General features: G+C 42.2%; 1 protein-coding gene across 1 annotated transcript in view; it reads right to left on the bottom strand.

Moving 5' to 3' along the window:
- Positions 1 to 22,004, bottom strand: part of Clnk (cytokine dependent hematopoietic cell linker) — a 186,501-nt gene that overhangs the window by 58,187 nt on the left and 106,310 nt on the right. Inside the window, exons 5-8 of the mRNA XM_052199334.1 lie at positions 20,782 to 20,819; positions 16,503 to 16,644; positions 14,028 to 14,137; positions 9,862 to 9,907 (exon numbers count right to left, since the gene is read on the bottom strand). Of these exons, the coding sequence (XP_052055294.1) occupies positions 9,862 to 9,907; positions 14,028 to 14,137; positions 16,503 to 16,644; positions 20,782 to 20,819 (336 nt within the window). The remainder of the gene's footprint in view (positions 1 to 9,861; positions 9,908 to 14,027; positions 14,138 to 16,502; positions 16,645 to 20,781; positions 20,820 to 22,004) is intronic.

Genomic DNA, 22,004 nt, shown 5'->3' with positions numbered 1-22,004 from the left:
AAGATCAGACAGATGATGCCGCTTTTAGGAGAAAGCATATTGTCTGCTTTCAGGTTGGGACCAGTGAGGAATGTGAGATGGAACAATTCTTCCAACTCAAACCTGGAGGGAGGTGTTTTCTGCTGCTTTGGGTGTGTCTGGACGCAGATGAGTGGGCGGGCAGGGTAAAGTGATGGATAAACATTAGGAAGGGGTAGTGTGGATTTACAAAGTGCTAGAGAACTTCTGCTCCCACAGCTGAGATGGGAGGGTCCAGTGAAGGAATAGGATGCAACTGAATTCGGAAGTACAGTCGGAGCTGGAGTCAGAAGTAACCAGAGCTTCCTGACTTGCCCTTTCCTGGTCCCAACATTATAAGACTGTGAAGTATAGGCTCTTCCTGGGTGGTCACCAGATAGGGTGGTGATGCTTATCTAAGCACTATTAACACAAGTTAAAACATACAAGGAATCTTATAAATGTTGGCCAAATGTCCACAATGTGTCCAGCAAGGTGTCAGAGAGTTGCAGTGGGAGATGATGTCATAAGCTAGGCTCTCGGTGGCTGAGGCCATGACAACATTACTTGCATGCTAAGTAAAGCTAAGGAGATGGTTTTACTCTTTAGGGGGACTCAGGAGAATGTGCCAATGGTTAGCCACATGTGGGCAGGGATCCAGGGTGGTGTAGTGCAGACCAGCACCTCAGGGTTCACATCATCTCAGTGATGTGGGTTTCCATTTGTTGTTTGTTCTGAAGCAGACAAATGTCCTATCAATGTGAGAAATTCAGCTTCAGTTTCCAAGATACTTTTAGGTCTTCTAGTTGGGAGTAGTAAAGTCAGGGTTTGAGTTCAGGGCCAACTGTTTCCAAATCCAGCATATATAGTCAGTCACAATGTGGCTTCTTGGGTTCATTGTCCCTCATCTCAATTCCCTGAGACTCTTCTGGGAGATGCAAGGCTTTCATCAGTAGAAATTAGTATGATTATCTTAGTTATCTTAACTCCTAGCACAGAACTCAATGCATCATGGACTTCTGTGCTCTTGTAGGTCCCTGGCACTCAGGACCCCGGCACAAAGCAAGTTTAGAAGTAGCGCCCTCCTGCACAGCATGGGCCACTAGGGCCTTGAACCAGATTAATGACCAAGTTGACCTCTGATTGCTTCAGCATCTGAATCCCTTTAAAAGCAAATTCACAGGATCCCCCTGGAGGGCACTGTGTGAAATATAGTCTGCTGTTCTCAAACAGCTATGCTTGTATTTCTGAGTTTCCTTGTTTAGTCACCTAGCTTAATTCTTTTTCTTGGATGGTTTATCGTATTTCTTCATAAAGTGATTCCTGAATAGAGTATGCAAGTCACTTCAAGGAAAATTGGTCTAGGGTTTAAGCTTGGTTTGCATCTCAGGCATGGAGATGCACATTTGAGTTGCTTGTGTTCTCAGCTTCAGATCTCTCAGGAAGCTAAGCCTTGCTTAAAGTCTGGCTCTCCTTGGAACAGAGAAGGTGTCCTCTGCATGAGCAGTGATTGCTAGTGGTTCATCTCACGCATGGTAACAACTTTGACCTCCAAATAAAACTTTTACTCGTTTCTAGGAATGCAAACAAAACAAAACAAAACAAAGCAATACAAAGTAAAACCCTCCACCTTCAGGGAAGAAAAGGTCTTGAAATTTGATGCTTTCCAGACAATAATTGCAAGGAAAAAAATGACAAGAGACATTTATATAAAACTGTAACTGCCCAACTTGATGAAAAATGTCACCATGAAATTCCCCCTCCTCGTTTTTGAATCAACAGGTGTTGTTTCTTTTTCCTGTGACATTTTGTGAGAATTTGTGTTTGCATCAAAAATACAGGATTTTATAATGAACACAAATCATCCTAGCATTTCCCCTCCAGGTGCCTGATCCTAAACGCAGGGCATCAACAGTCATTTCCTCCCTTCTGTGTGTAGTACCAGAGTTCCCAGGGTTATGCTGGAGGAGAACCATCAGTTCTAGGAGTGTGGGGAAGGACTATAGCCAGGCAGCAACTGTCATGGAAGAAGCTTTCCATAAACCTCTCCTGACTTTAGTGAGCCCCACTCTTCCTGAGTCACTCCAGTGATGGCCTTATGAGACACTCAGGGCTTGCTTTCAAAAGCAGTTAGATTTTTGTAGCTGTGTATCTTGGTCATTTTTCTACTGCAGTGATAAAATACCATGACTAAGGCAACTTAGTACAAGAAAGCGCTTATTTGGGCTTATGTTCCTGAGGGAGAACAGTCCATCATGGCAGGAAAGTGTCAGGTGTGCTGTGGGTGGAGCTGCAAGCTTATGTCTTGATCTGCAAGCACAAAGTAGAGAAAGGGAAATGGGAAAGGAGAGGGAAATGGAGGGGACGGAGAAGGGGAGGGGAAGGGGGAGGGGGGAGGAGGGAGGAAGGAGGAGTGGGTGGAGAAGAAAATGCCTTGCTATGGTATTATGGGAAACTATTATTCTATAAGGGAGCTTGATACCCCTTTTCTATAACTACTAAGGAGCTCTGAGGCATACTAAGAAGATCCCTAATTTCCTCAGGATTTTTATCTTTATTTTACTGTTCAAAGTTTCATTTTCTGTGGCAGAATCTTGACAATTGATGCAATGTTAAAGAAGTGACAGCAGAGCAGAGGTGATCTGAGGGCTGTCCCCTGACCTCCATTGTCTGGCCCACAGCACTGCCAACCCCCTTGAGGAGGCCTGAAGGATCCTAGGAACGTCCAGATTAGAGCCTTCTCCAACACATGGCCTGCTTGCTGGCTCCACCTGGGGCATAACTTTCAGAGGTGAGCTGAGGGCTGTCCCCTGACCACCCCATCATCTGGCCCATATCACTACCTGCTTCCTTGAGGAGTCCTGCCAGCATCAGAAATATCCAGCCAACATCAGGGACAACTAGATGACTAAAGGTCAGCATAAGAACAAAATCAGAAAAAACCAGGACAATATGCCATCACCAGAGCCCAGTTATCACCCTAGAGCAAGCCTGAGATATCCTAACATAGCTAAAGCACAAGAAGATGACCTTAAATTTAACCCTACAAAGAGTAAATGAATAACACGTAAAGAAATACAGGAAAATACAATCAAACAGGTGAAGGGAACAAATAAGCCTGAATGTCTGAAAATGGAAATAGAAGAAATAAAGAACATACAAACAGAGGGAATCCTGGAGATAGCAAACCTAGGAAAGAGAATAGGAACTACAGGCATAAGCACCGCCAACTAAATACAGGAAATAGAAGAAAGTATCTGAGACCCAGAAGATCCAGATGAAGAAATAAATATATCAGTCAAAGAAAATGTTAAATCTAAAAAAGTTCTTGACATAAAACATCCAGAAATCTGGCACACTATGAAAAGATCAAACCTAAGAATAATAGGAATGAAAAAGTATAAAATCCTCAGTTGTAAGGCCCATAAAATATTTTCAACAAAATCATAGAGGAAAATTTCCCTAAAGAAAGATATACCTAGGGTTGGAGAGATGGCTAAGAGGTTAAGAAAGATATGCCTAAACACATACAAGAAATTTACAGACACCACATAGATTGGACCAGAAAAGAAAGTCTTCCCACCACATAAAAACATTAAATGCACAGAACTAAGAAAGTATTAAAAGTTGCAAGATAAAAAGGCCAAATAACATATAAAGGCAGAACTATCAGAATTACACCCAACTTCTTAACAGAGACTCTAAAAGTAAGAAGGGCCTGGGCAGATGTCTTGTAGACTCTAAGAGACCACAGATGTTAGCACAGATTACTATGTCTAACAAAAATTTCAATCAGCGAAGATGGGGAAAACAAGATATTCCCTGACAAAATGAAATTTAAATAATATCTATTCACAATTCCAACCCTGTAGAAGACATTAGAGGGAAAACTCCAACCCAAGGAGACTAACTACACCCAAGAAAACAGGAAATAAGTAACCCCACACTGGCAAACCAAAGGAAGAGAAACACACACACACACACACACACACACACACACAATCACCACACTATTACCAACATAAAATAACAGGAATTATCAATTATTCATCACTAGTATCTCTCAACATCAATGGACTCAATCCCTAATGAAAAGACACATGTTAACAGAAAGGATGCTAAAACAGGATCCATCATTTTACTGCATACAAGGAACATACTTCAGCAACAAAGATAGACAGAGTGAAGGTTTGGAAAAAGGTCTTCCAGGCAAATGAACCCCTAAAACAAGCTGGAGTAGCAATTCTAATATCTAATAAAATAGACTTTCAACCAAAATTAATCAAAGGAGATAGGGAAGGACACTTCATACTCATCAAAAGAAAAATCAACCAAGGTGATGTCTTTTTTTTTTTTTTTTAGTTATGAGCATTTAATTTTAATTCACATTAGTATAGTAAGAAATAACAAAAAATATTTTGTATTTATTGAATAAAGATGACAATAATATGTTTTGGAAAAACTATGCTGTATTAGAAAGAAGTCTGACCTGAAGAGCAGACCTGTTCCAGCATATCTTTGGGGCTCAGTTATATATAGTATACTATAGTAGCAGGCAGTAGAAAGTGGAATGGGACAAAGAGGACAACAAGTTACCAAGTTAGCAACTATTTCAGGAAATGTCTTAATTTTAATATCTATGCTCTAAATGTAAGGGCATTCACATTGGTAAGAGAAACATTACTAAAGCTTAAATCGCACATCGAACCCTACACATTAATAGTGGAGACTTCAACACCCCACTCTCAGCAATGGACAGGTCATTGAGACAGTAACTACACAAGAAATAATGAAACTAACAGAGGTCATGAATCAAATAGACCTAACAGATATCTACAGAGTGTTTCACCCAAACACAAAAGAATATATCTTCTTTTCAGTACCTCATGGAATTGTCTTCAAAACTGACAATATACTAGGTCACAAAGCACGCCTCAACTGCTACAAGAAAATTGAAATATCCCTTTGTATCTTATCAGAGCACTATGGATTAAAGCTGGACTTTTGTTTTGTTTTGTTTTGGTTTGGTTTGGTTTTTTTTTTTTTTTTTGAGACAGGGTTTCTCTGTGTAGCCCTGGCTGTCCTGGAACTCACTCTGTAGACCAGGCTGGCCTTGAACTCAGAAATCTGCCTGCCTCTGCCTCCCAGAGTGCTGGGATTACAGGCGTGTGCCACCACGCCCAGCGGGATTAAAGCTGGACTTTAATGACAACAAAAACGACAGAAACCCTACAAACTGAATTGAAACCCATTGAAACTGAACAACTCTCTACTTAATGATCACTGGGTCAAGGTCAGAAATAAAAAAAAATTAAAGACTTTCTAGAATTCAATGAAAATGAAGGCATAGCATATTCAAACCTATGGGACACAATGAAAGTAGACTAAGAGGAAAGTTCATAGAACTGAGTACCTTCACAAAGAAATTAATGAAACCATACTAGCAATTTAATAGTACATCTGAAAGCTCTAGGTAAAAAGAAGCAAACACACCCAAGAGGACTAGAAGGCAGAAAATACTCAAACTCAGGGTCGAAATCAATCAATTAGAAACAAGGAAAATGACACAAAGAATCAGTGAACCTAGGAGCTACTTATTTGAGAATATCAACAACATAGACAAACCCTTAGCCAAACTAACTAGAAGGCAGCGAGAATGTATCCAAATTAGGAATATCAGAAATAAAAGGGAGACATAACAATAGACACTGAGAAAATTCAAAGAATCATTAGGTCTTACTTCAAATGCCTGTACTCCACAAAATTGGAAAATGTAAAGAAAATGGATAAATTTCTAAATAGATACCATTTCACAAAGTTAAATAAGGGTCTGATAAGCTATATAAATAGACATATAATCCTTAATTCATAAAAGCAATCATTAAAAGCCTCCCAACCAAAAGATCCCAGGGCCAGATGGTTTTAGTGAAGAATTCTACCAGATTTTCAAAAAAGAGTTAACACTAATATTCCTCAAACTAAAATTAGAAGGAACATTGGCAAATTCATTCTGTGAGTTCACAGTCACCTTGATACCTAAACCATACAAAGACTTAACACAGAAAGAGAACTTCAGACCAATATGTCTTATGAACATTGATGCAAAAACACTCAATAAATAAAATACTCTCAAATTAAATCCAATAATACATCAAAGACATCATCCACCACGATCAAATAGGCTTCATTCCAGGGACATAAGGGTGGTTCAATATAAGAAAATCCATCAATGTAATTCACCATAAAGACAAACTGAAAGAAAAAAACCCCACATGATCATCTGATTAGATCCTGTAAAAGATTTTGACAAAATCCAACACCCCTTCATGTTGAAAGTCTTGGAGAGATCAGAGATACAAGCTACTTACCTAAACACAATAAAGGCAATATACAGCAAGTCAATAACAAACATCAAATTTAATGGAGAGAAACTTAAAGCAATTCCACTAAAATCAAAACAAGGCTGTCCATACTCTATCTCTTCCATATAGTACTTGAAGTTCTAGTTAGAGTAATAAGACAAATAAGAGATCAAGGAGATACAAATTGAAAGGAAGAAGTCAAAGTATCATTATTCACAGATGATATTATAGTATACATAAATGACCTCAAAAATTCTACCAGAGAACCCTTACAGCTGATAAACGCCTTCAGCAAAGTGGTAGGATACAAAATTAACTAAAAAAACAAAAAAACAAACAAACAAACAAACAAAAAACCCAAGCAAGTAGTAGCCCTCCATTATACAAACAATAAATAAGCTGAGAAAGGAATTATGGAAACAATACCCTCGCAATAGCCACCAATCATGTAAAATACTTGGGGTGACTGCAGCCAAGCAAGTGAAAAACATATGTGACAAGAACTTCAAATCTCTGAAGAAAGAAATTGAGGAAGATATCAGAAGATGGAAAGATCTCCCATGCCCATGAACTGGTAGGATTAACAGTAAAAATGGATATCTTTCCAAAAGCAGCCTACAGATTCCATTCAATGCAATTTCCATCAAAATTCCAACCCAATTCTTTACAGGTCTTGAGAGAACAATTCTCAACTTCACATGGAAAAACAAAAAGCACAGGAGAGCTAAAACAATCCTGTACAATAAAAGAACTTCTGGAGGTATCACCATCCCTGATTCCAAGCTCTTCTACGGAGCAATAGTAACAAAATCCACATGGTTTGGGCATAAAAACAGAAAGGTTGATTAATGGACTAGAATAGAAGACCCAGAAATAAACCCACACACCTATGGACACTTGATTTTTGACAACGAAGCCAAAACCATATAATGGAAAAAAAGAATTCATCTTCAGCATATGGTGCTGGTCTAACTGGATGTCTGCATGTAGAATAATGAAAAAGAACATCCATATTTAATCACCCTGCACAAAACTGAAGTCCAAGTGAATCAAAGATCTCAACATAAAACTGGATCTGTTAAGTCTAATAGAAGATGGTGAGGGAGACTGCCTTGTACACAAGGACCCAGGAAAAATACTTCCTGAACAGACTGCCTATAACTCAAGCACTAAGATCGCAATTGATAAATGGGACATCATGAAACTAAAAAGCTTCTGTAAGTCACATGACACTGTAAATAAGACAAAATAGCAGTCTACAGAATGGAAAAAAGATCTTAACCAACCCCACACCTGACAGAGGACTAATATCCAAAATATATAAAGAACTCAACAAACTAGAAACCAACAAACTAAATAACCCAATTTAAAAAATGAGTTATAGAGCTGAACAGAGGACTCTCTAATGGCTGAGAAGCACTTAAATGTTTAATGTCTTTAGTTGTCAGGGAAATGCAAATCAAAATGACTCTGAGATTCCATCTTATAACTTTCAGAATGGCTAAGATCAAAAACTCAAGTGACAGCACATGCTGGCAAAGATGTGGAGCAAGAGGAACACTCCTCCTTTGCTGGTGGGAGTGCAAACATGTACTTCCACTTTGGAAATCAATCTGGCAGTATCTCAGAAAATTTGGAATAGTTCTACCTCAAGACCCAGATGTACCACTCCTGGACATATAGCCAAAAGATGTTTATAGCTTCTTTATTCATAATAGCCAGAAACTGGAAATAACCTAGATGCCTCTCAACTGAAGAACAGACAAAACAGTGGTGCCTTTGCACAACGAAATACCACTCAGCTATTAAAAACAAAGATACCATGACATTTTCAGGCAAATGGATGGAACTAGAAATTACCATCTTGGGTGAGGTAACCCAGTCCCAGAAAGACACACATGATATGTACTCATTCATAATTGGATATTAGGCATTACATACAGGACAACCAGGCAACCCACAGACCCCCCCCCCCAAAGCTAAGTAATTGGGAGGGACCCAGTGAGGATGCTTGACTCTCACTCAGAAGGGGAAATAAAATAGACATCAGAGGTGAATGGATAGAGGGAATTGGCTGGGAGAGGTGGTGGAGAGGGGAACAGGATGGGACTCATTTGTGGGGAGAATAGGGAAGGGGTTGAGAGGGCTGGGAGAGAGAAATGAAATCAGTGGGCAGGGGGATCTCTGGGACAAGCCAGAGATTTGCGATAGTGGAGGTTCCCAGGAGTCTATGGAGATGATGCTAGCTGAGACTAACAGCTGAGGATATGTTTTTTTTTTTTTAAAGAATGAAAGCACATCGACTGATAGAGTGGAACTGTAGTCAAGTGGACAGAGCAGCTGTTCTTAAAGGATGTAAGAAGCATTGAGAAGACACATTGGTCTCCATGTCACACTGGGGAGACCAGTGGAGTCAGACAGGAATCTGCGAGTCTGTGCAGATTGCAGAGGAACTGTGATCTGGGCTGTTAGAGTCCTGCCTGAAGCGTGAGAACCCTTCCTGCCCACATGTGACTGGGTCTCCCAAGCTGCCACAGCTGACGTGAGTGGGCGTCAGGACTCCCTGCTCTAGATCTTGAAGAGGTCCGTTCTCTTCAGGAAGGTTAGGCACCTTCTGCAGGTTTCATGTCAGGCAGAGGCTGAGCTTTCTTACAGTTTTTTGTTGTAGCAATGGGAAGCTGACCAACACGAATTCCTCCCTGGGTGGTCCCATGTTTTGTTCTTTCCCTGTTCTGAGCACACTTCTGCACAGTTTCTTGGTATGTAAACCTCCTTAGATTAACCCCCTTTATACTCACTATCTGTCTCCTACTGGGACCTGCAGTGCTGCACTCCCTCACTAAAGGTGCGGTGTGTAAGAGCCTTTGGGATTCAGCACTAAGCACATGAACGGTGAAGCTGGTGGGCTTTAGTTATCGGGGACTGTAAATCACAAGACTGACATATTTTTCACTGGACATCTTAAGAGGCGATGGGGGCACAGGAAGAGGATGCGATGGGAAAATGATGAGACCGATAATGGGTACCGTTCAACCAAATTTCTCCAGCTGCCCTTAGTTTCTGCTTCCAGCATTGGTGGAATTAATTGCTTCCTTTCGGGCTTGTACCTGTGTTCAAATTGAGTTGTTTTGCCTCAAGCTGTAAAGTCCATTTTCATATTCATTAATCAACATTTTAAAATTAGATAGGAATATCTTGTAATTGTTTTCAGGGCATGTGCTTTTAGAAATGACTTATTTGAATGCAATCCATATGTTTTTGAAACAACGCCTTCCTCATATAATGTAGAACAGAATATGAGTTTTCACAATCAATTTCTTGGTCAATAAGGTAAGGCTGTAAACGAGTTAGGAGGTGTGCTTGACTGCAGAACTGAACAGTCATTTCTCAGAGCAGAATTCAACAGAGCTCCTAGTATATGGGAGCCTGTGACTACAAGCAGGACACAGACCATAGGAGCAGGGGAGGTAGACCAGGAGGTTTTAAACTCTTGAGACTTTACCTTTAAAGTGTTGGCTTCTGACATCCTTGGAGGTAGGCATTTCCACCTGTAAAGACAATGTGGCACCATTAGCTTCAACTGATCATGCCGCCACCAAGTGTCCAGCTACTCTGTACCACCAGAGTCCTCAGCATAAATGCATGTGTCCCTGGGCCCACTGATCTCCCAGACTGCTGCGTGCACATGGTCAGCAGTTGCTAAGTATCTGTCAGTACGTGGATTGCCACCAGACAAGGCTGTGGTGCTATTTGGTATAAAATCCAAGGTTTGAAATCCCACTTTGCCTCTTTCTGCTGTGAAGACTTGGCACCCAGGGTCTTAATGGTTTCAGCTTTTATTTCTTTATGATAGGAAAAATAGCCAGTGTATGCCACTGGATTATAATGAAGACCAGTGTACATGGCCAAAGTGGAGTGTGACCTTTAGTGACAGCTCAGGTAATGTCACTTCATTTCTGTCATGTGCCAGCTCTGAGGGCACGGTGACTCATTCAGCTCCTTTCGGTCAAACTGAGATTTAAAAAGAAAAAAAAAACAACCCTGCTTCCTTGTGAGGATGGTGTGTGTGTGTGTGTGTGTGTGTAGTGTATGTGTGTGTGTGTATGTGTGGTGTGTGGTGTGTGTGTAGTATGAGCTGTGTGGTATGTGGTGTGTGCTGTGTGTGTGTGTAGTGTGGTGTGTGGTGTGTGTATATGTATGGTGTGGTGTGTGGTGTGTGGTGTCTGTGTGTGGTATGTATGTGTGTACTCTGTGTGTGTATGTGTGTGTGGTGTGTGGTGTGTGTATGTGGTATGTGTACTGTGTGTGTGTGTGTGTTAATGTGGTACACCTGGAATGCATCACTTTGACACAACACAACAGTAGTGTCATCACTGCAGGCATAGAACACTGTTAATGATAATGGGATTAGAAGAAAGGAATGAGGGAAGAGGACGATGGGGTGCCAAGGCCTTGGAAAGCCCTGCTCAGTCAGCACTGGGATTTGTCTTCACAAATGCTGACTGAGCTGGGCAAGGTGCCTGAGCAGGTCTGAATCTACTGAGCTCCAGTCCTTACATTTGGAGGCCACCATTCTGCAGTTTAGTCTGGTTGGGACCCAGTGGTGGCTGGGTTTTTCTGTGACCTTGTATTCCTCCACAGAGGAGCCGTCAGCTTCCAGTTGCTATCTTGTCGAGCAGCTGCTGGTGGGCTTTTGAATGTTCTTTCTGCAGCCCCAGCTTTCTGACTCTGAGTTGGCCATTCACCTCTCTGCCCACACCTCATTGCCAGCCTAGTTAGGGCAGCAGGCTCTCTTCACTGTACATGGGCCCTGCATGTTCAGGGTTTCAGGATGGTGTTTCTTCAGCTTTCCTGCCTGTGTATGTAAGGTTTTGGTGACTTCTGATGGTGAGTGTATGAGTGTGCAAGCATGTGAGTTTGTGTGTGTGTTATGATGTGTTAGTATGTATGTAGTGTGTATATGTGTGTGGAATGGTATGTTGTGCTAGTGTGTGTGTTATATGTTGGTGTGTGTAGTGTGTCCATGTGTGTGTGGTATGGCATGTGTATTGATGTGTGTATGTTGTGTGTCTATGTGTGTGTAGCATGGTGTGTGTATTGGTGTGTATTTGTGTATATGTGTACTGTGTCTATGTGTGTGTAGTATGGTGCGTGTATGTATAGGCGTATGTGTATATGTGTATGTGTGATATAGTATATTTTATGATGTATTGGTGTATGTGTGGTGTGTGTGTGTGTGTGTGAGTGATATGATCTGTGTTATGATGTCCATAACATCATCACAGGGGCATGTGTAGTGTGTATACATGGGTGTAGTATGGTGTGTATGTTGATGTGTGTGTAGTTTGTATACACATATATGTTATGGTTTATGGTGTGATATATATATATATATATGGTTTATGGTGTGATTATATATATATATATATATATATATATGGTATGGTATGTGTACGTGTATATATATGTATGTGATATGGTGTATGTGTGTGTGTATATATATGTATGTGATATGGTGTATGTGTGTGTGTGTTGCTTTTTCCCTTGACAGTGCTTAAGCAGTATCCCCTCTTTAACAACTAAAAATGACTGTAGTCTGAGCCAAATGTTATGGGGGAGGCAAAATCTCTCTGTTGAGAACTACTGATTACAACGCATATAACTACGGATGAACAACTGCTTTGCACACTTCTCCTAGACATCAAGACCACCGTCTCCTGTCACTACCTTCTTCCTCAGACTACGAGGTCCTCCACTAGACTGTGGGCACTGGCTCGCTCCTCCTATACTTCCATTGTTGAGAGCAGTGTTCGGTATTCCATTCATGCTTAACAGTGGAACACCAGTTTAGGGCAACGTAGTTAAAATCATCCCAAGAAACTGAGATAAGAAAAGCCTTCCATAAGGGTTATTGAAGATCCAGTAGACAGATAGTTTAATCTCAAAACTAATAAGAAGCAGCTCCTGGAAATAAGGTTGTTAATGAAAAAGCTAATCTACTTGCCACAAAAGTCCCTTACTTCATCCCAGATGGCTAAAGTAAAACCATCTGAGCCAGGGCCAAGGCCTGACGTAATTTATAAGAAAGTCTTTCTCCTGGTGACCCTTCGTCCTTGCCTGCCCTCTCAGTCAGCTCAGCTGAGGTAGAGTGACAAGATCATGGTTCTTCTGTGAAGTGACCTGACAGAAAGAAGAAACTGAGGCGATGCAGAGGTGTGGACAGTAAGAGACTCAGATTCCTCCATAGTTGGGTTTAGACAGAGTCTTATGTAAGCACACAAAGGCTTATGTACAGATAATCTGTTACATCGGCACAAGGCAGGCTAGCGTGCAGGAATATCAAGAGAACTGGCAAGTGTAATGAGCAGAGGGGACATGCCACCAGGAGAGCTGGTGGGCTGTGCAAAAGCATGCTCCCATCCACACTGAATGCTGTCACGGGACTCAACAGTGAGATCCCTCTTCATGAAAACCCATGAGTACACCAGCGAGACCCAGTTTGGTTGAGGCTGCCTTGAGTTGGGTATGGTTCTGTAGAGCTTCTGCAAGGGCATGCACTGACAAGATTTTTACATGTGCCTTAAGTCCTTAAAACGTTCTCACTAAGTGCAGAGCACATTAATCAACATTCTACAGGGGGACTGCATAGCTGTACAGCTTATGCTGATAAGCTCTTGCATACCACATTGCAACTTATTTTGTGAGTGGGTTCAGTGTGAGAAGAGAGGAGCCAGGGCATGCTAATGCAAATAATATTCTGTGTATGACTCTGTCTCTATAGGGAATACTAACCTGAAATGTGTCAGAATATTATCACCAATGACATGCAGATCAAGGGGGCAGGTCTTCTTTATTTTATGGATACACACACACACACACACACACACACACACACACACACACACACTCATTATAAAATTTGTATTTGGCTTTTTGTAACAAGGTTTCTCTGTGTAGCCTTAGCTGTCCTGAAACTCAATCTGTAGACCAGGCTGGCCTTAAACTCAGATCTCAGAGATCTGCATGCCTCTGCTTCCTGAGTGCTGGTATTAAAGAGCCTACACTGGTTTTTATGAGGATGTATATATATATGTGTGTGTGTGTGTGTGTGCGTGTATGTATATATATGTGTGTGTGTGCATTACATTTTATTAAAAAAACTACGTATGCATCTAGCACTTTTTCATTTACAAGGTATTTCCATATAACTATCTCCAATTTCTCTTGATAACCTTTTAGGCCAGCACATAGAATGTTCTTATCTGGTTTGTATAGATATTGCAGCGGTTCAATAATCATGAGTCTTCTCACTGCTCAGGTTAACAGTTGACAATGCTGGGCTGAGAATCTTGGCAAAATGACATATTATTATCTGAAAGATTTATGTTCTAATTTAGGGTCTGAAGAATGTAATGATAATTAGAAACTGTAAATTCTTTAGCCTGATGCCTGATTCATAGTAAGTCTTCAGAAAATGTAAATTTTTGTTCCTTCTAGACTCCTCCAGAGGCCCATGATTCCATAAGTCACACATTTCAGTTCCCCCAAACCCCTGCTGACCGACTCATCATCTGTTATGATGTGGTGTGGAAGGAGACCTGGGACATATGTTTGTGAGCTAGGAAGTGCCCTCCCCATGCCAGGCTCCCAGGGTCCCTTTTTACTCACTTCATCCTGTTGCTTCATTCCCACATCCCTGGCTTGTCTCTCAGTGGAGACAGTAGCCTTGGGAGGTAACAGAAGGGAAGCCTCCATCATATCCTTGAAATAGCGTGTATCTGTGGAAAAAGAAAGCTGGTAAGCTTGTAACTTGAAGCCGGCTAGATTTGGCACATGACAGCTCTTAAAGTATTCATACATTTTTACAATCACGAGTCATAAAAGCTCAGGTACTAGGCAAACAGTTCTCTTTGGGGGAGGGTTTCAGGGAGGAGGGTAGAAGACAGGTAAATTTTATTATATAGTATGGTATTCTCAAGAGTGCGAATGGAAAAAGACCAAAGGGACTATTGTGGAAGAAAGAAAACACTCTTTAGTGGCTGAAGGGATCACCATGGAGGAAATAAAAACCTCTCACAGAGGCAAACGATCCCATCTGAACCTGCCAAAGCAGGAAGCTGAGGTTCATTGTAGACCTGCTTGTTTTGGTTCACAGCAATCCTTCCAAGGATGGCCTTGTGTACCCTTCACTGTTTATTCACCTGAGAAATACTACCAGCTCTTGAAGATAAATGCTCTATCATCTATGTATGTACGTATGTATGTATGTATGTATGTATGTATGTATCTATCTATCTATGTATCTATCTATGTATCTATGTATCTATCTGTGTATCTATCTATCTATGTATCTATGTATCTATCTATGTACTATGTATCTATGTACCTATGTATCTATGTATCTTTGTATCTATGTGTCTATGTGTCTATGTATCTATGTATCTATCTATGTATCTATGTATCTATGTATCTATGTATCTATGTATCTATGTATCTATCTATCTATCTATCTATCTATCTATCTATCTATCTATTTGTGTATGTATGTATGTATGTATCTATCTATCTATCTATCTATCTATCTATGTATCTATGTATCTATCTATGTATCTATGTATCTATCTATGTATCTATGTATCTATCTATATATCTGTGTATCTATGTATGTATCTATGTACTATGTATCTATTATTTATCTATCAACTATCTATCAATTCTCTATCAACTCTATCATCTCTATCTATCTATCTATCATCTATCTATCTATCTATCTATCTATCTATCTGTGTATCTATCTGTGTATCTATGTATCTATTATTTATCAACTATCTGTCAGTTCTCTATCAACTCTATCTATCTATCTATCTATCTATCTATCTATCTATCTGTGTATCTATCTGTGTATCTATGTATCTATGTATCTATTATCTATCAACTATCTGTCAGTTCTCTATCAACTCTATCTATCTATCTATCTATGTATCTGTGTATCTATGTATCTATCTATATATCTATTATCTATCTATCAACTATCTATCAATTCTCTATCAACTCTATCTGTCTATCTATCTATCTATCTATCTATCTATCTATCTATCTATCTACTATCTGTTTTGTTTCACACAGAGTCTCACACCATGGCTCAGGCTGGTCTGGAACTCACTATATAGCTCAGGCTAGTCTGGAACTCACTATATAGCTCAGGCTAGTCTGGAACTCACTATATAGCTCAGGCTGGTCTCAAACTTCTGGCCATTCTCTTGTTTCAGCCTCCTAGTTGTAACTATGGAAACAAGTTAGCACTCTGCCCCTGGAAATCATCGCCAACCCCCACCCACCTCTTTATTCTGCTATGTTCTAATGCTCTTTTCTGTTATTTATTTATCACTATAATGGTGACCACCGCAGTGTATTCAGTCAATGTTTTTGAGTACTCATTATCATTATCAATATTGTTATTGTTTGGAGTCAAGGTATCACCATGCAGCACAAGCAGGCCTTGAACTTGGGAACCTTCTGCCTCAGCATCTGAAGTGCAGCAGTAAAGGATGTGTGTCACCTTAGCAGTTCATCATCGTCTCTTACAGAATAATTTCCCCTAAAGAAATTTCTACAGATTCATGTTTGTGAGCCAGGCCCTCAGAAATTGTGTGTGGTTCCTCCTTCCCTTTAGAGAGGCATGGAGAACCTGCTGACACTGCCCAGGTGGAAAAGGGCCAGAGTGGGTACAAAGCCAGTGTCCTTCCCTCCTGATGGGTGTGACTTTAGTACGGGGTCCATTTGTAGGCTGGCAACCTGCAGAGCGAATCTATCAACTGAGTTAAAGTTTTCTCTTTCCTTGCTCTCCCCGCCATTCAGACTCTAATCTCGCATGTCTCACATGCCGGTCTTCCTGTCTGTCCATCTCTCCATCTCTCCCATGTTCTCAGCACAGGGACAGGCCTAAGGCTCCATCAGAACTCTCCCCTGACCACAGCAGTGAGAGGGAACAGAGTTCGACTCCAGACGTCATTCACACCACTTTCAGAGGAGCTCTCTGGGGTTAGTTCTACTGTATTCAGACACAAATCTGAGCTCTAGAGAGTGAGCCTGTAATCGCTATGCAGCACTGCTCATGGACGTATCTTCGGGACCCCACGGTACCTGCATATTCCGATTCCTGGATAGGCCTGGCTGGTAAAATTTTCATCGACGGCCATGCCTTCAGCAGCTGGAGCTCAGGGTCTTCGTAGTTGTTGTTGCTGCTGCATTTCTCTCCACCTGCGACCACAGCCAAGTTCCTTCTCTAAGTGGGCGGAACATTGGAATGAGTCCAAGGGAAGGACCATGTGGACAAAGGTGGCATGTCTCAGTGCTCACTTAGGGGGCAGCGATGACCCTTGGGCAGCAGACATTAAGATTCTGGGGTCTACAAAGTGTGGACACTTGGATCCTTCTTAGAAGGGGGATCAAAATACCCATGGCTCACAGCCAACCAATAGACTGAGCATAGGGTCCCCAATGGAGCAGCTAGAGAAAGGACCCAAGGAGCTGAAGAGGTTTGCAGCCCTGCAGGAGGAACAATAATATGAACCACCCAGTACCCCCAGAGCTTCCATGGACTAAGCCACCAACCAAAGAGTACACATGGAGGGACCCATGGCTCCAGCTGCATATGTAGCCGAGGATGGCCATTTCAGACATCAATGAGAGGAGAGGCCATTGATCCTATGAAGGCTCGATGCCCCAGTGTAGGGGAATGCCAGGTCAGGAAATGGGGGAGGGGGTTGGTAAGCAGGGGGAGGGGGGATGGGATAGGGAGTTTTCAGAGGGGTAATGTAAATAAAGCAATTGTCTAATAAAAAAAGATTCTGGGGTCTAGAATCTTACCTAGAAATATAATTCTTGTGATAGGGAGACTTTTAAAGATGTCTTCCAAATACCCTCATCTCTTTCAACATTTAATCAAAGACATATCTTGCTCTGCTGTGAGGGGATGGGGCAGCTATAGGCTGCTAATGAACTGACTTTAAAACACAGAGGATTCTGGGTCATCTCGGTGGTGTTTTCTGAGCCCCAGAAAGCAGTAGGGAGACTATCAATGTCATGGTATCATATGTGGAAAATCAATGGCCACAAAGGGCTGAGGGACAATCAGGTCAATGACCATGGTCAGGATTCAAGGTTAGCCTGGGCCATGGCATTTTGCTAGGCTAGCCCAAGCAGGCTAACAGTTGCTCTCATCATAGGTCTGTGTCTGAAGCCTGTGGATGGCAGGAAGGGGGACCAGGTCCCAGCATATAAATTCTCATTGAGTCAGCCCAGCTGAGTGCACACCTTCAGGTTGGGGCTGCAGCCAGCAGCTGCTCTGGGTAAGCGGGGACCTGGCAATGATGATGCAGAGCCACCAGGAGTCACTCTAACTCCTTGGATCTCAGAATGCCCAGCTTTATCTAGAAGGAATGTTAGTGTTAGTCTTCATTTAAACAGTAATGGAACAATCCCGGTGACAGGATGGAATTACATCTATAAATGCTGACTACCTTAAAGGTCTAAGGACTGCTGTGCAATGCCAAGAATCCCAAAGGTCACAGAAACATCTGTTTTCATGCACATTCCCCAGGTGGTGCCTCAAAATAAGGAAATTGTCTTTTTATTTTACACATATAGAAACTGACATTGGTAAGGTCCTAAAGTCACACAGGTTGTGGTGGGCAGTATTCTTCCAACACCTCTACCCAACCCAGAACCTCCACCTGACCCAGCATAGCAATTAAAAATTATTTTTATATCCCAAGATGAAGGGAAGAGAGTCCAGGGCATTGCACGGGTGGATCACTGCTGAGTCAGCACAGTGATGGATGGATAGATGTGTGAGCCTGAGTTTGGGTCCTTCCTCTGTAGAGAGACTTCTGCTTCACAGATGGGGCAACCCTGGAACTCTTTTTTTTGGATTATTACTATTTAATAGTCAAGGGTTAAAAAAAAAAAACCATGTAAAGTTGAAGCTGTTGCTTTATAGCCCTGACTGTGTCTGTGGCTTTCCATAGTAGATTCCAGATATATGGTTGGTAAATAAAGTCATAGATTTTAATAAGGCTGAGGATATAATTATTCCTAAGGGTGTGATTTAAAATATTTATGTTGCAATTTGTCTAGTTATTAGGGTTCAGTTTAATTTACTTTTTGGGTTAGATGGCCAGATGCATACTCCTATGGGTAAGTAGAGTAATTAATTACAACTATACATGCTTATCAAATGGAGAAGAGGAAGTAAGCCCACAAACTCCTCTCAGTCAGGGTTCTGACTAACGCTCTGACTGGCAATATCAGAGGCTGAGGGAGGAGCAGGCCCGTCTAACAGTATTCTTGATTATCCCTAGAAAGGTAGAGAGGAGTCCCAGGGAAGCCCAGTTTCCAGGTAGGCAACAGGGCAAGAGAGGCTTGCTAGGCCCATTGGTGGAAGAATCTCTGGGTTCCCATCCAACTCAGAGGAAGGGTGAGGAGCTTGGATTAGTAAGCAGTGTTCTCCACAGAAAAGCCAGAAGGCGGAGTGAGTCAAGTGTTATTTCTCAGTGTGCTAGCCCATATCCCCAACAAGTGTGTCCTGAGGACAGCCCAACTAGGCTGTGTGTGATCTGAGGACTCAGGTCACTTATCACCATCAGGTTTAACAGCTCCTCTGGTGTTCCAGCTGGAGCAGGGTGGAAGACCAGAGCTTGCTCCTCCCCAGGGGAGGAGCTAAATCTCTAGGTACAGAGCTGCATGGCGGCACTGGAGCTGTTCCTCAGAGGCCAGGCACTGCCTACCATGCAGGGGGCCTTCTTGTTGGGTCTTCAGAGATAAACTAGGCTATGATGGGACATTTTGGTCAGGAGAGTACTGGTGACAGTGTGCATGTATTACCACTATGTCCTAGGCCTAAGTTGTAGAGGGCGCGTCCTAACCACAGGGAAGATACTTCATTTCCCTGATGCAGATGGAGGTGACTAAACCAGCTTACTTGGCTGGAGGCTGAGAGAACATATACAGGTTCTTGGTATTTGTCCCATGACAGGGACCCAGGATTTTGGGTACTTTCCTCTGACAGATGCCTTGTGCGAGGCAGAGCCAGGTGCTCAGAGTTTAGTAGAACTCTGTATAAATGACAGGGTTCCCGACGGACACACACAGTGCAGCCACAGGCGGGCTTAGGCTCCAGAGTCACACCTGGGACCGTGTGTGGAGGGTGAGCAAGCAGGTGGATGGGCACAATGGAGAGAAGGTTCCAAAGTTTGTCCTGTAAGCTACTTTTCCAGGGAATTTTCCAGGGAAAGCGTGGGACCTGCTAGAAGAACCAAGACATGAGCTGGAGTCAGTTTGATTCTTCATCCTTTGGCTAGTGTTGCTGGGGGCAGGAGGTGGCAGGAAGGGGAAGATGGCTGCTGTCACCTAGGAATGAAGAGAGTGAGCACGGACTTGGAACTCACCGCCATAGGGGTGACCACAAACAGCGTGGTTTTCTATCTCCTGAGAGGGGCTTGGTTTTAAGTATAAAAATTTCTCTCTCTCTCTCTCTCTCTCTCTCTCTCTCTCTCATTATCCGTTACATGTCTTCTTCAGGAGTCCAAACTTCAGTATTTTTTACTCATAAGCCACTTACATAAAAAACATATGTTGTGTGTGTGCTTGTGTGGGTATGCATTCATGTGTATGTGTGTATGTGTGCTCATAGGTAAGGGTCCATGGCTTTAATTAAAAATTTAAAGGTGTATGTCAAACAGTAAGAGGCCATTTTTTTCCAGATATCATCTATAGCCATACAAATATGTAAATTATATGAATAAATAATTTAACGTAATTACTTATAATACTTGATATTCGGGTTAATGCTTTAAATTTTAATCTTTTTCTTTAGTTGTTAAAATTCTGGCCAGTGCTTCTAGTAGCTTCATGAGATGTTCACATGTGCAGTAATTTCTATATTATCAAATGTGGACTGTGATTTCAACATGCTGTTATTTAGGCTGTGTTGCAAAATATCAGTGAGTTTGTTGAAATATTGATCTGAAATGTATACTGCTTTTTTTGTTTTAAACTCTCAAACACGAGGTTCTAGGACTAAAACAAAAGAGAATATTTTGCATTATTAAATGAATATCATCGTGAAATTACCTTCCAAATATTTGCCTCATTTTAAAATTTCATCATGAATGTTGTAAAACACTCATCCCGAGCTACACTCACCAGCACTGTTTATTAGTATTTTTTATTTCTGTCAGCTTTGGCAAAAAGACGGTGAGATTTAGAGCATGGTTGAAAGGCAGTTTTCCTTACCAGAAGAGTATGCCTCTAGGAAGAATTGTTTCTTTTAAATTCACTGTGTGACATGAAAAAGAAGCCCCCAAACTACTTAACTTTGTAAGGATCCGAGACTGACAGTTACAGAACACAGCCGACTTACGTGATCCGGAAGTGGTTCCAGAACTGCCCGACACCGCCCTGCTAGAAAACACAGATCACATGTCACTGCAAACCCCGTGCCAGCTCTCGGGCATCCAAAGCTGGACCCTCATTTCCTCTAGGAATCCCATGTGCGTTTCAATTCATGTTGTGACGCCAGTGCGTTTCTCACATTTCATATTTTAGCTGTTGATCAGGTAGCCCAGAGCATGGGAAAGTGATACCGAAATCAAACCCCAACTCAGGGTGACTCTGGAGGCAAGAAACTCTAGTCCCACAGCAGGTCAGCATTCTCCTGGAAAGAGACCTAAATGCCTAGCGTGGTGGTACACCCCTGGCATCTCAGCACTCAGGAGGGAAGGTGGAGGCAGGAGGATCACAAATTCAAGGTTGCATAGTATGACCCTGTTGTAAGAAACAAAATGGTGGCGGGTGAAAGAAAGTGCTGTGGATATTGAGCATACACCCAGGCCCTGGGTCAGTCTGCAACACTGAGAAAATAACAGCAAACAGGGCGGAGGAGTTGGCTCAGTCAGAAGAGTGTGTGCCTCCCTGATGGGGAGACCTAACTGGGAGTTCCAGAATCAGCATAACAAAAAGCCCTGCATGGTGATGCCTGCTTGCAATTCCGGTGCCCAGGAGTGAGGTGGGGGGTGGGGTGGGGGTGGGGGTGGGGAATGGGAAATGTTGAGGTGCAGGTGGAGATCCAAGCAGATCTTTAGAGCATGTTGGCCAGTCAGCCAACGTTGCTTGGTAAGTTTCAGGCCAGTAAGAGACCCTGTTTCAACAACACAACACAACACAACAACACAACACAAAACAAAACAAAACAAAGCAAAACGATGGATGTTTTCTGAGGTGTCCTCTGGATTTCACAGACATGAGCACACATGCGAACACGAGCCTGCCCTCCTCACGCTGCCCAAACTTGAAAACAAATCAACAAACAGATGAAAAAAAACCCAGGAGAAATGATGGAAGAGGAGGCCACAGCTCCTGTCCCTGCAGTCAGGACCAGGCTGAGGAGGAGGTCCGCCCGCAGCACCGGAGCACTGCATGAGTGCGCACCTGCCTCTTCCGGTGCCCACAACTACTTTGTGAGCAGAGCTCAGGTCTCTACAGGAATCTGTCCCCAGACCCAGGCGCATCCCCCAACATCCACAAATGGAGCCACTGCACTTTTGTTAGACCAATGCAGTTCAGTTGAGGTTTCTCTCAGCTCCC

The sequence above is a fragment of the Apodemus sylvaticus genome, chromosome 11, assembly GCF_947179515.1.
Source record: "Apodemus sylvaticus chromosome 11, mApoSyl1.1, whole genome shotgun sequence".
In the NCBI taxonomy this organism is placed as follows: Eukaryota; Metazoa; Chordata; class Mammalia; order Rodentia; family Muridae; genus Apodemus; species Apodemus sylvaticus.
The sequence above is the reverse complement of the archived record's forward strand: the minus strand, read 5'-3'. Positions and strand labels throughout refer to the sequence as shown.